We start from the raw sequence: 14,442 nt of genomic DNA on the forward strand, positions 1-14,442 counted from the left end.
GGTACTGGCTCTCGGCGAGAGGATGGCGGCGGGCGGGAACGATCCGCGCTCTGGAGATGTAGAGGAGGACGCATCACAACTCATCTTTCCCAAAGGTGCGGCCTGGGCAGGCGTGGCGAAGGGCGCGGAGGAGGAGGGTGCGGGCCGTCTGGGCACGGTTCCGCGGGAACTGGCCAGCTGGAGTCCACACCGGCAGCGCTGGAGCCGTCGGCCCCCAACTCCACATCGCCCCGGGTGGCCTCTTGTTCGTGTTTAAGTTGTTTTAGTCCATAAACTGGGAAGTGCTGGACGGTTGTGTCAAAGATAAAGCCAACACTAAAGGGGTAATGGCACGTTTTAATCATTAATATACTATCGCAGTAGGGGAAAGCGTGAAGCGTGGAATCATCTAGACTTGGATTTGTGCAAAGGTGACTGGGCGTTTTAAAGGGAGAATGAAGGAATAGGGAGAGGGGTGAGCAGGGCCTCATAAAGAGTCAGGAAAGTGGAAAATTACGAGAAGCGGGGGTTGGTCCGTTTGAAGCTCATTTGGATTTGTTAACTGGTGGTTATGGGGTTAGGCTCCTTCCCTCCCAACACCCTGCGCTCTGGGCTGTGAGACAAGGGCCCTATCTTCAGATGTTGTCAGGAACAAACAAGTTATTTTGACAGCCTTCAGTTTTCATAAGCAGCCACTGTAAAGGAGCTAGAGTCATCCCAGGGATGCAGCCTTGAACTGTTAGAAATCGTGTTAGTGTTTTCTTCAAGTCTTTGTGGAACAACCTTGAGTCCTAGTCGAGAAAAGGGCGCACAGGAGCCTGGCCAGAGCTTGGTTATGAGAGAAGAGAATCTTTGTCAGATGGCAGCGAGTAAAGCACGGTTTGCTATCAGGAATGCTATCAGGGATTCTGTGCTGTGTGATGGACTTAATGTGTAATTTAAAAACCCAAAATAAGTAGCTTAAGGCTTCAAAATATATCTTACAGGTAGTGAAAAACACGAAGTTAGTGAACAGCAACAACAAAGTGGGGAAAACTTGAACAGTACCTGCCTTTTTAAAGGCACTAATATATGCAGAGTAAAACATTAAAGTCCACACCTTTTCACCCAAACAACTATAAATAGTGTTTATCCTTCCAAACCATGCTTATTTATAAATATATACTTATACCCTTTATTCTTTGCAAAAATAGGATTATGCTATAGAAATCATAAATTTTGTAGAACTGTTCTATTCTTTTAAAGGACTAGATAGTACTTGATGGGAGGTGATGGCGTTCAGTCGCGAAGTTGTTGTGTCAACTGTTTTGCAACCCTTTGGACTGTAGCCCACCAGGCTCCTCTGTCCCTGGAATTTCCCAGGCAAGAATACAGGAGTGGGTTGCCATCTTCTCCAGGGGATCTTCCCCACCAAGGGATCAGGCCTCTCCTGCATTGGCAGGTGGATTCTTTACCACTAAGCCACCAGGGAAGCCCACTTAATGGTTGTACCATAATTCTGTTTATTACTGTGTATAGAGATTGCTTTCAGTATTGTATTTCATAGACTCAGGGTGAAATATTTCCGAGGACAGCATCATGGACGGTGTAGGCATAATGGACACGTATGTTTGTTTTCTTTTTTAAGGTGTGATAACTGAGAGGTAGGTGGTTTTCTGAATTTCATGATAAACCCGTTTTTGGTACTTGGGTTTTGTCTCGGTTCTTTTTATTTAAGGTGTTTTGTTTGTGTGAACACTGTACAGTTGTAGGATGTGAAGCCTCTGGATTTCTGCAGGGTCAGAAGTTTGCTGATAGTCACTAAGGCAAATGAACATTTAGAAGCTGACTTGGGAAGAAATATTTTCAGCTGACATTTATGCTTCTCACAAATAGAGTTTGAAACAGCTGAGACGCTTCTGAATTCGGAAGTTCATATGCTTCTTGAGCATCGAAAGCAGCAGAATGAGAGCGCAGAGGATGAGCAGGAACTTTCCGAGGTCTTCATGAAAACTTTAAATTACACTGCCCGTTTCAGTCGTTTCAAAAACAGAGAGACCATCGCCAGTGTCCGTAGGTGAGTGCTGAAAGAAAGTTCTTACTAATCCAGACTGTTGGGCATCTGCATGTGGAAGGCTGTCAGCACCACCATCCCCACTCACCCACCCCACCCCTGCTGCCTCATGGGCGTCGTTTGTGCGATTCATGTGAGGAAAATGATGTCTTTGGCAAACTTTAAAGTAGCTTGTTAGGCCGAAATCCTCCTTGCCTACTTTTTCTGTACCCAAAATCCCACTTACCTCCCTGCAGAGTGACTACTGTCAAAAGTTTGTTGCTAGCCCTCCAGAGCTTATTCCATGAATTCATATACACACACGTCACAAACACACAGCCCTGTTATGTTTTAAATAGAGTGGACTTATTTATCATTCACCTGATCTGTCCTAGAGATCTTGCTGCATTTTGCTTTTTTTTAATATCTATCTATTTATCTGTCTGTGTCAGGTCTTAGTGCCTGCACATCAGCTCTTCACTGCAGCATGCAGGCTTCTCTCTCATTGTGACTTGCAGGCCCCAGGGTATAGGGCTCAGTAGAGTACAGGGCTCAGTTGAGTACAGGGCTCAGTAGTTGTGGCAGATCCCTTTAGTTGCCCTTTTGCATGTGAAATCTAGTTCCCGAAGCTGGGATCGAACCCACTCTCCCTACAGTGGAAGTGTAAAGTGTGGAGTATTAACCACTGGACCACCAGGGAATTATCCTGGTGGAATATATTATTATATAATTAATTATATAATTGTATATATTATATATAATATTATATAATATAATTTTATGTATTGTGTATAATTTATTATATATTATTAAGATATCTGTATATAATATACAATAACTTAGTTATATAATGTTTTATATAATTAATATATAATTTATTCATTAACGTAGCAAGAGGGACTACCCTGGAGGTCCAATGGTTAAGAATTCGCCTTTCAATGCCGGGGACCCAGGTTTCATCCCTGGTCAGGGAACCAAGATCCCACATGCTTAATGGCATGGCCAATAAATAAACAAACAAACATAAATTTGGATTATTCTTTTGGATCTTTGCCATTCAAACAGTGACTGGTTTTTAGCCTTTATTCTCCTTAAGGCATTGCTTCTCAAATTGAGTTGGATATGCTCTGAGAACAGTGAGGTGCTGGAGCATACAGGAGGCCCCAGAGAAAACGAGCTATTTTAACGTTTCTTTGATTTCCTTGGGGATGAACTTTATTTGTATGAATTAGACAGTCACTTGAAGTTTGATACAAATCAGGCCGCTGGATAAGTCCATTTTTATAAACTGGGTAGCATCTCTTTCTTGAAGTATCAGTTTTGATACTATGTGGTTTTGATAGTATGTGGTTTAATACATTTCTACATTAAAGCAAGCAGATACCAGTATACTGTGAAGTAAAACAAAAAATGTATATGAGTTCTTGAATTAAATCATGAGACTTCAATCCTTGCAGTTGCAGAAAGTCATTATGCCCCCAGGTTGCCTCAGGGTGCTTGTTTGCTCCACTCCTGTGGAAATGTTTGAGAAGTAACTGTCCTAAGGAAAGGCAGATGAACGAAAAGATGTATATGTGCAGACTCTTCAGAGAATTATAGTAGTCAGGAGTGAAAAACAACCTAAATATTCAGTAGTAATTAAATAAATTGTGGTAAATCCGTTTGATGGACTCCTATATTGTCATTAAAAATTATGATAGGAAATGAAATTGAAGGATGTTCACAAAAGTTAAACATGCAGAGGGAGGTCCCGGCGGTCCATTGGTTAGGGCTCAGTCCTTCCGCTGCAGCTGCTCAGTTCAGTCTATGGTTGGGGAACTAAGATCCCATAAGCTGCTCAGTGCAGCCAAACAACAAAGTTAAATGCACAGAAAATGAAGTGATAAAACTATGTGAAGGATAGACTGTTGTGAAAAGTGTGAGTGTATTCATGGGGAAAATGTTCCATACAAAACTGCTAATTGTTGACCCAAAAAATGACTTGAATAAATGAAGGTGGACTTAAACATTCACAAATAAAAGGTCTTAATACTATAAAAATGTCATTTCTCTTCAAATTAATGTATACATCTAGTGCCATTCTAAATCCTCAAGGGAATTGATGTATATATGCCCTCCAGGCTCCTCTGTCCCTAGAATTTTCCAGGTGAGAATACTGGAGTGGGTTGCCGTTTGCTACTCCAGAGGATCTTCCCAAGATTGGCAGGCAAAGATTCTTTCATCACTGAGCAACCTGAGAAGCCTACACACAGACACACAGACACACGCACACACACACACTCACTCTCTCTCTCAAATACGCTCATAATAAAGCTTAATGTGCCATATAATTCAACTAAGGTGAGATGGTAATAGATCATACTGGCTGAGGCAAGACACTGATTATTTGGATCCTACCAGTGAGTAGGACAGTCTATCTAAAATGGTGCTAAGAAAAATATATCCTCAGCAGTGAAAAATAAATAATAATAAATAAATGAATAACCCCCAAAAGATCTTAAGTTTGTAAGAATTGTCAGGAAAAAATTTTTAAAAGAAAAATAAAAGGGAATTTGCCCTATAGGATGTTAAAAAACATTGAAAAACGACAGTAATTAAAATAGTGACACTTTGGTGTCAGGATAGATCTTGGGACAGAATAGGAAATTAAGGAACAGGTTCAAATCCAAATTGATTATATTTTATATGATTCCAGTATATGACAAAGATGGCATGCTAAGTTAGTGGGAAAATATTTTAAAACAGAGTTTTAACTCTGTACACCTTATTCCAAACTGGTTTCTTCAGAAATTAAGAATGTAAATGTAAACTATGATGCATGAAAGTACTATGTGTTAACATGAGTGAATGTACAATTTTGGGTGTGGTTAGTAGGACTTTATATGTGGGGAAGGTTGATAAACTCTAGTTGGCTGTAAGCTTTACAAGAGCAAGGACTTGATCGTATTCATCACTGTCAATTTCATTAAAGGCACTAACTAGTTTTTAGTTGAATAAGTAAATTAATTTGCAATAAATATCTTTAAACTTCCTAACATCAAATAAACTGCTATACTTAAAATGTAAGTATGAGTAAAGTGGGAAAGGATTGATAATCCTTAATGTTAAGAGCTCTAAAAAGTAAGAGATGATACCCAGTTTATGAAAATGAACTTAGTCTTTAATGACGAGATTGATATCACAACTTCAGATGACTAATTCATATGAAGTAATGTTCATCTTCAAGGAAATCTAAGAAATGCTAAAATGGCCAAGCAGATTTAAAAAGAATGGGAAACCACCCCACGTCTCCTGCACTGGCAGGCAGACTCTTTGCCACTTGAGCCACCTGGGAAGCCCTCTTCATTCTTTACCCATTCCTCAATGCGCCTGGGTCTTTGACTAATCTTTGTGAAGCCTCCCCAGTGACTACTTCTCTTGGAACCATCTGAGACCAAACCTCTCCCCTTTGGACCATGTTATAGGTTGAAACGTGCCCCCTCAAACGATGTTGAAGCACTAAATCCCCAGTACCTGTGAATGTGTCTTTCTATGGAGATAGAATCTTTGCAGACAAGTCAAGATGAGGTCATATTCAGTTAAAGTGGATTCTAATCCAGTATGACTGTTACCCTCATAAGAAGAGTATGACAGGGAAAATACCATATGACAATGCAAGCAGAGAAAGGTTGTCATATTTACAAGCCAAGGAGCACTGAGGATTGTCAGTGGCACCAGAAGCTAAGAAACTGCAGGAAACAGCTTCTCTCCTAGAGACTTCAGGAAGAGCATGACCCTGACAGCATCTTAATTTCAGACTTCTGGCCTCCTGAATTGAAATAATAAGTTGTTTTAAGCCAAACAAACAAAGAATGGGAAACCTAGTGTAAGAAGTAAGGGAAACAGGCGCCATCTTTTACTGCTGGTGGAAGTGTATAATGGTAAAACTCTTTCAGGGCACTGTCTCTCAGAAGCCTTCCAGACAGTCATCTCTTTTGACTGAATAATTCTGCTTCCAGAAATTTATCTTTAAAACACACAGTAATCAGATGCATAAAGAAGTATGCATTTACAATGATGTTCAGAATGCGTTATTCAAAATGATGAATAATTGGAAGCAACGGAAGTGTTCAAGAGCAGGACATTTGCTATATAAATTAAGACACAATCTGTTGAATGCCAAGTCGAAGGAAAAGGTACGTGTGTAAAATGTGGAAGACAGTGACTGTATTGTTGAGTGAAAAAAGGCTGGTTACAGAATAACATTTGTTTTCTTTTTTTTTAATTATGTAGAGAAGGGGAAGAGGATCTCCATGAATATGTTAGCACTGTTATTTCTGGGTAGAATTTCAGGTTATTTTCCCATGTTGAGTGGGTTTTTTTGAGAGGGTGTTTGTTATAAATGAGCATGTGTTCATTTTACAAACAAACCCCTTCATATACATATATTTACTACATTATGAACCTGTGTAAGTTTTTCTTTATAAAATGAAAATAGCTTTATTAGGTGACCAAAAGTTAAACAATAGAATGAGTGAGTTTATTTCTAAAACATAGAAAGATGTTTGGAATGGTATACTAAGATGGTAATATTGGTTTCGTTTAGATGGTAATATGGGTGACATTTTTCTGTCTTTATTTTCTCAATTTTGTATAATAACTAGTAGACTTGTAATCAAGTGATAAGGACAGTAAATGTTTTTGTCTGATCAGATAATCAAGGGTTTCGCAGGCAGTCCAGTGGTTAAAGCCCTGCTTTCTCACTGCTGAGGATGCAGGTTGGATCCCTGGTCAGGGAACTAAGAAGCCGCATGCCGCACAGCACAGCCAAAAATAAGATTTCTAAAAACAGGTCCTTTCTGAAACCTCATTCACCATGGACAACCTCTGTTGTAAGCAGTGTGATCTCCCTGGTGGTCCAGTGATTAAGAATCTGCCTGTCAGTGCAGGGGACACTGGTTTGACCCCTGGTTGGGGAGGAGCCCACATGCCCGAGGGGCCCTGATTGCATGCGGCACAGCTACTGAGTGCGCTCTGGAGCCCGTGCTCCACCGCGAGGAGCCGATGCAGCGAGAGTCGGGGCACACAAGCAGAGCGCAGCCCTCACTCGCTCCTCTAGAGAAAGCACGTGTGCAGCAACAAAGACCCATCACGGGAAAAATAGATAGATAAATAAATATTTTTTAACATTTAGAAAATTTCATGTATAGTTGATGTCATTGACTTGATAAAATATTCTACTAAAATGATATTATCTTTTTAGAAAATATAGTAGATATATGAGAATCCAGGATATGATTTGTATTAATGATGTTCTTTTTTACAGTTTGAACTAGAGGTACATTTAAAATAAGATGCAGCTTATACACAGATTTGTACAAAGTAAGATATGCCTCTATTTATTTCTTAGATACATGTAAAAGAGAATTGAGGCATTCCCTGGTGGTCCAGTGGTTAGGACTCTGCACTTTCACTGCAGAGGGCTTGGGTTCGATCCCTGGTCAAGGAACTAAGATTCTACAGTCCATTCAGTGTGGCCAAAAATAAAGTAAAACTTGTTTTAAAAAAGAGTTTCCTCCAGTTCAAAATGCCTAATAGATCAGGGAAATCTAACATCGTGTGTTAAGACATAAAATTAATAACGAAGCAAAGAACAATGGTAGGAAGAGCAGAAAGCAACAAAATAAATTCTTGGGGGAGAGATGGTATGGTCCTCCAGGTAGAGAGGATTTTTTTCTTAAGCTTTTATCACAAGAATCCTCTACTTAGGTGTGCTCAGATTACTTTTATTGTCTTTGCCTGATTCATAGCTTCCTGCTCTCCAGGAAGAGAAACAGGAACATGAATTGATTTGAAAGTGGGATTTTGCAGCAGATCTAATTTTAATGGAAAGATTGCAGGTGCTTTACATTTTTCTCCTCCTTGCTAGCTACATTTCATCCACTTTTTCTTATTCATTTGCCTTGTTTTGATATTTCTTCCCTGTGATCAGCTTGCTGCTCCAGAAGAAGCTTCATAAGTTTGAGTTGGCCTGTTTAGCCAACCTTTGTCCAGAGACTGCTGAGGAGTCCAAGGCTCTGATCCCAAGGTTAGTACTGGTGGTGAAAAGTTCTGTGTGTGTTGAATAAATTCCTACAAGTAGAATTACTCTGTTTAAAAGCTGGGTGATTTCTGGATATCACCAACATATTGGGTTGGCCAAAAAATTCCTTTGGTTTTAAAAGTAAAAACACATTTTTCATTTTCATCAAGAACTTTATTGAAAAACGTATTCACCATTTTGTTCCACTACCTTCTGCCATTTTTCAAGCAATTTCATAATTCCATCTTCCCCAAACTTTTTATCTTTTTGATCAAAGAACTGTTCCAGGTTCCTTTTACCGTCTTCTATTGAAGAGGAAAAAATTGAAATTTTTTCCATTAATAGAATTTTGTACAGACCGAAATAAATGGAAATCTGAAAGTTCAGTGTCTGGTAAATTTGTTGTTCAGTTGCTTATTCATGTTGGACTTTTTGCAACCCCATGGAAGGACGCAGCAAGCCAGGCTTCCTTGTCCTTCACCATCTCCCGGAGCTTGCTCAAACTCATGTCCGTTGAGTCGGTGATACCATCCAACCATCTTATCCTCTCTTGTCCCTTTCTCCTCCTGCCTTCAATCTTTCTCAGCATCAGGGTCTCTTCTAATGAGTCAGCTGTTCGCATCAGGTGGCCAAAGTACTGGAACTTCAGCATCAGTCCTTCCAATGATTTTTCAGGATTGATTTTCTTTAGGATTGACTGGTTGGATCTCCTTGCAGTCCATGGGACTCTCAAGAGTCTTCTCCAACTCCACAGTTCAAAAGCATCAGTTCTTTGGCACTCAGTCTTCCTTATGGTCCAACTCTCACATTCATACATGACTACTGGAAAAACCATAGCTTTGACTATGTGGACCTTTGTCAACAAAATAATTTTAATACTCTAGTTTGTTACGGGTCTCCTTCCAAGGAGTAAGCGTCTTTTAATTTCATGGCTGCAGTCACCATCTGCAGTAATTTTGGAGCTCAAGAAAATAAAGTCTCTCACGGTTTCCATTGTTTCCCCATCTATTTGCCATGAAGTGATGGGACCAGATGCCATGATCTTTGTTTTTTGAATGTTGAGTTTTAAGCCAGCTTTTTCACTCTCCCCTTTCACCTTCATCAAGAGGCTCCCATGAATATGGTGGATGAATCAAGACTTCCCAGCCAAGCTATAACAGTTTTTTCTTGGTTGTCCAAGAAACATTTGGTCTTGCAGTATCCTGGTAGAAGATTATGCATTTTCTGTTGACTAATTCCTGACAGCTTTTGTCAAGTGCTGCTTTCAGTTGATCTAATTGGGATCTTTTCCAGAAAGAGCTCATAATAAAGAACTCCCTTCCAATGCCACCATGTACACAACATCACCTTCGGATGAAGACTGGCCTTTGGCGTGTTGGTGGTGATTCATTTTGCTTGCCCCAGGATCTCTTCCATTCTGCATTATTGTACAGTATTCACTTTCATTGCCTTTCAAACTTTGTTTTTAAAACAAAATGTTTTAGTTATATTCATGTAGAGAATTGCGCAGGAAATATGGTCAAGAAGGGTTTGGTTTGGTTTTTTTTTTCATAACTTATGTAGAACCCAGACATCAAAGCAATTAACAGGCTGGTGCAAATGATTTTCAATGCTTGATTCAGATATTTTGAGTACGTTGGCTGTCTATCTCCTGTGTGGTATAGCATTGATTGTTTTCTCAATTATTGTGTTGATTTCATTGCTGTCAACTTCAGCTGTTCTGTCTGACTGTGGGATATCATCCAGCAAGAAATCTCCAGCACAAAAGTTCACAAACCACTTTTGACATTTTCAGTCAGTCACAGCACCTTCTCCATACACTGCACAAATCTTTTTTTGCACTTCAGGTGTGTTTTTACCTTTCTTGAAATAAAGCATAATAGGCCAAAAATGTTCCTTTTTTTCTTCTGTCTTCTGTATTGAAATGGCTACACAAAAACTCACCAATTGTGATAAGTTTTTTTTCTTAATGCATGCTGATGTGACATGCAAGCTGTCACAATATAGTCTAACAAAATTGTTTTGAATGAAATTAAAGACAACTAAGTGCTAATAGAGCCATCTTAAGGAAAAAACTGAACTTTTTGGCCAGCCCAGGAGAATGAGTGCTTTTGTAGTAAGACCAATGTTTTTATAGTATACCAGTTGTTGGCAAAAATGTGAAACAGCTGAAACTCTGGTCCACTGATGATAGGAGTACAGATTTATACAGTCACTTTGGAGAATAATTTGGCTACATCTAGTAAAGTTAAATACACCCCATGACCCCCAAATTCATTCCTGGGTATGTGTCCTAAAAGCAGTTCAAACATAGTTTAAAAGGAGACATGTGTTCCAGTGTATATTGCTGCATTATTAATGGAAACTTGCCAACAGTCTTCAGTCTGCAAGACTGGATAAATAAATCTTTGTGCAGTCATGCAATGTTTATTATAAAGCAGTGAAAAAAATAAGTGAACTAGAACAATGAGATAATGTCAACATATGCCAGGATGAACGTTGAGTGAAAAAATTACAGAAGGATACATACAGTGCTGTTTCTTACAGTTTAAAAACAGTGCTATGGATTGCTTAAAGGTACATTTATGTATACAATAGTAAGTATAAAAATATATGTAGGGGTAATGAATGCCAAATTTAGGATGATTGTTACTCCTAGGGAAGGAAGAGAAGGTTTTGGAGTAGCGGAGCACACACAGAACCATTGATTTGGGTCTGTCGATATTTATTAATGAGTCAACTGGGGATCATTCTTCTATACCTTTTATGTATTTGAAATACTTGATAATGTTCTCAAAGGAAAGGAAGGAAATTGAGTTGAAACGTAAAGGTGCCAGTGTTTAGGGATGAGCGGAGGGGTGAGCCAGCAGTGCTCCAAGATCCGCACCTACAAAAGAAGAGGGTGGGAGTACTGTCAGTTGCTGGGACACTCACTCTTGGTTTTCTTCTTGTAGCCTGGAGGGGCGGTTTGAAGATGAGGAGCTACAGCAGATTCTTGATGACATCCAGACCAAGCGCAGCTTTCAGTATTAATCACCAGATATCACTGCTGCTGGGGAACCACGTCACATCCGCAGCACAGCACCCCTGGCTCAGAGTCTGGGGCTGACTCACACCGAAATTCTGTTGCAGAAGACACTTGGCCTTCCTTTGGATAGAACAACCCAGTGCTTCGTCTTGGTTTAGGTTGCTATTTCAAGCTTGCCTGTTGGCCAGTGATGACCTGTACAAGCTTGGAGAGGCCTTGCAGTAGCTGCCCGTGGCTGCCTGAGCTTGCCTCTGGGAAGGACGAGGTGGGGTGATGCCATACAAGCGATACTGCTGACTGCCTCACAGCATGGTCTTTGGCCCTTGGGTTATTTTGATTCCTAATATTTCATGTTTTAATATCAATGTGTTCATTGTTTTTTAAGCTCTTCTAGGACATGTAAAACTAGTCTGGGAAACAGTCTTACCTAAATGCAAAAGGAGGAATTAAAGCAGACCTGTGTCACTGTTTGAAATTCTTAGAGAGAAGACGTAGAGCCTTGGCATCATTGTGCTTAGCCCAGGAGACAGGAAAGTGGTTTCTGAGAAAAGCAGCTCCTCTGTCATGCTGAGGGTAACCACTGGGTGTTGTGGAGCACACAGCCTGCGATGGATAAGCATGTGGCATATGTGTTCTTAAAGCACTTGCTTCATCACTCCCAAATTCAGACTTTTCCCTCCTAGGCTGGATGTGAAGCAGGGAGTACTTTGCAGTATCCTCACGTGGGGCGTCAGGTCCAGACGTCTGGCTGCCTGCTCAGCAGCAGGTGTTCTGTGGGGATTTGCAAGGAGGGAGCCTGCCACTTGCTGAGCCCCTGGAGTGATATCACTCAATCTGAGACTAGTTGCCTGGAAAATAGCTAAATATTGTGGCTTTCAATTTTCAGAGGGGAAATACGCCTGTTTTCTTCACAGTTTGGGGATTTTTCTTTGAAGTACTTGTTGACTCCACCTGAATTCATGATCCAAGGATAAGGATCGGGAAAGAACAAAGTTGGCTTTAGAAAGTCAAGGCCATTTTATGTCAGCTTCCAAGGCAAAAATCCAGATTTTCTTATTTTTATAAATTATTTTCAATTTCTGAAATGACATGGTTTCTAAGTCACCATTATTTGAAGGAAATGTCAGTTATACCTCAATTAAAGGAATATTTGAGAAAGTACTCTTCATCCTTGGGCAACTTCACTTCTTTGAGACTCATCAGCGTTCTCAATTGTAAAATGTGGATAATGATAGGTACTGAAAGGTGAATGAGAAAATTATTAGTAATTTAGAGCCTGTTGGTATCTGACATACACTATACCCCAGTACCTGTTAGCTGTTCTTAGCTTGCTTCATAGAAGTTGGTGCAAGGATTTGGTAGCCTACCCACTGGCACTGGTATCAGACTATGAGAACAATGCAAACTGACTACTTTTTGAAGCCTGTAGACTTAGTTCATAAAAGAGGCAATTACATTGTTGGCACCAAGCAATGGAACAGAAAACAAACCTAGATACCAGCTGGAATCTAGGCGTGTGTGCTGTGGGGCAGGAGCAGGGCCCTGCCACTGTCGCCATGGTGTTCCCACTGGAGAATTTTACACCGTGTAAAGCCCCTGGCACTAATGAACGGCAGGCAGTAAGGCAACTAGCAGCAGATGTAAAAACAGTAACTCGTATCGGGATGGTGGGTAAAAGCAGCCTCGTGCTGTGTTACAGGTGCACAGCCTGGTCTGCGCCTTCTGCTGGGCTGGTTCTTTACAGTCCTGGACCGCAGCTCGCTGTCCAGGGAGCAGCAGGCCTCACAAGCTCTTGGATCGTCTGAAACATCGCTAGACTTGTACTGTTTGCAAAAGCAGAATTCAGACACACTGAAATAAAGATGTCATGTTGTCAAAGCCTCACCTCACGGAAAGCTAAGTGAACCCGAAAAGCTTTTCTGAAAAGTTCTAGTCATTTTGGTTTTATAAAAATTTACTAAACTTGAGTCTTGAAAAACAGCATTACTGAGTGCGGCCTAAGCACAAGCTGCATAAAATGACTATGTGTATAAAATAAAAATGACTTTTATGCTTTTCTCTCAAACCCACACGTTGAAGCCCACACAAAGACTTGTGTATGAATAATTATAGCGTTATTCATAATAGCCCCAAACAGGAAACAGACTGAATGTCCACCAGCATGTGGGTCAATCAGCAAGATCTGATAACAGCCACGGAGTGGAATACCATTTAGCAAGAAAAGGGTGAACTAAAGAGATACCTGAACCATTGAAACACAGGGTATGTTGGTTGTGTGACGTTGTTTCAACTTTTTATTAAATCTGTGCCCAGAAGAGCTAAAAGACTAGTGCATTGATCACACCTGTATGTCCATCACCTACATTTAACACGTTTGTCATACTTGCTTTATTATATTTTTCCAGAAAGCATTTTAAAGCAGCATGAGACTTCATTAAAAATTGAAGCATGCATTTTTAAAATACACTCCTCTGTAAATTTGCCTATTGCACTTATAAGAACACCAACAAGAATTTCCTGGTACTTAGTTCAGATTTCTCCCGGGGAAAGTTCTGGGCCAAAGGTCAGTCCCAGTGCTGATACAATTTAGTATATAAAAGCAATCGTTATTAAATATCTAAACACTGAGAAATATCGAAGAAACACATGGGGCTACTGCCCTCAAGTTGGATGAAACTACCCCTGGGTGAAAAAAATGGGCCTAAACAGAGTGCAGGCCCTGAACAGTCAGTGATGTATCTGCATGTGTCTCTCCAGTCTCCCTGCAGCATCAGCTGGAGGACAGTTTGGGACTAACAGGCGGAATGTTTGAGTGGGGACAGCAGGGTGAAGGCAGTTCTGTCTGCTGGAGTCTTGTAGTTTGTGTCTCACTCGTTTTGCATGACGCTAAGGGCATGCTTGATGGGCTTCCCTGGTAGCTCAGATGTTGAATCCTCCTGCAATGCGGGAGACCTGGGTTCGATCCCTGGGTTGGGAAGGTCCCCTGGAGAAGGGAACAGCTCTCCACGCAAGTACTCTTGCCTGGAGAATTCCATGGACAGAGGAACCTGGCGGCTACAGTCCATGGGGTCACAGAGAGTAGGACACGACAGCGACTGACAAATGACGAGGGAGTGCTTAAGTAGTAAGTGTTAAGAAAATACATCGTCCCTGTTTTGTAAATACACTGCCCCTGTTTTCAGGACAGTGAGGAGTGCAGGGAGAGCAAGAATATACTTGAAAAATACAGTTGGAAGCGAGGGCTTAGACAGGGTGGAGGTGGAGAAGCAGCCCAGAAGACACCTGAGAATTGGGGAAGGCAAGGCAACGCTGTCCAGCGGAGCAGATAGGACTGTTCCGTGT

At 40.8% G+C, this 14,442-nt stretch overlaps 1 protein-coding gene and 1 non-coding gene across 2 annotated transcripts; both read left to right on the forward strand.

The window, feature by feature from the left end:
- Positions 1–13,330, forward strand: POLR2D (RNA polymerase II subunit D). The gene is made up of 4 exons (XM_068968099.1): positions 1–95; positions 1,855–2,035; positions 7,983–8,078; positions 11,027–13,330. Exons 1-4 carry the CDS (start codon positions 23–25, stop codon positions 11,103–11,105), a joined length of 429 nt encoding a protein of 142 aa, XP_068824200.1. The 5' UTR covers positions 1–22; the 3' UTR covers positions 11,106–13,330.
- On the forward strand, positions 7,427–7,499 carry TRNAE-UUC (transfer RNA glutamic acid (anticodon UUC)). Its single transcript has one exon. It is a non-coding gene; the product is annotated as a tRNA-Glu (tRNA).
- Positions 13,331–14,442: the final 1,112 nt, after the last annotated feature.

Source organism: Capricornis sumatraensis, chromosome 3, assembly GCF_032405125.1.
Source record: "Capricornis sumatraensis isolate serow.1 chromosome 3, serow.2, whole genome shotgun sequence".
Classification (NCBI taxonomy): domain Eukaryota; kingdom Metazoa; phylum Chordata; class Mammalia; order Artiodactyla; family Bovidae; genus Capricornis; species Capricornis sumatraensis.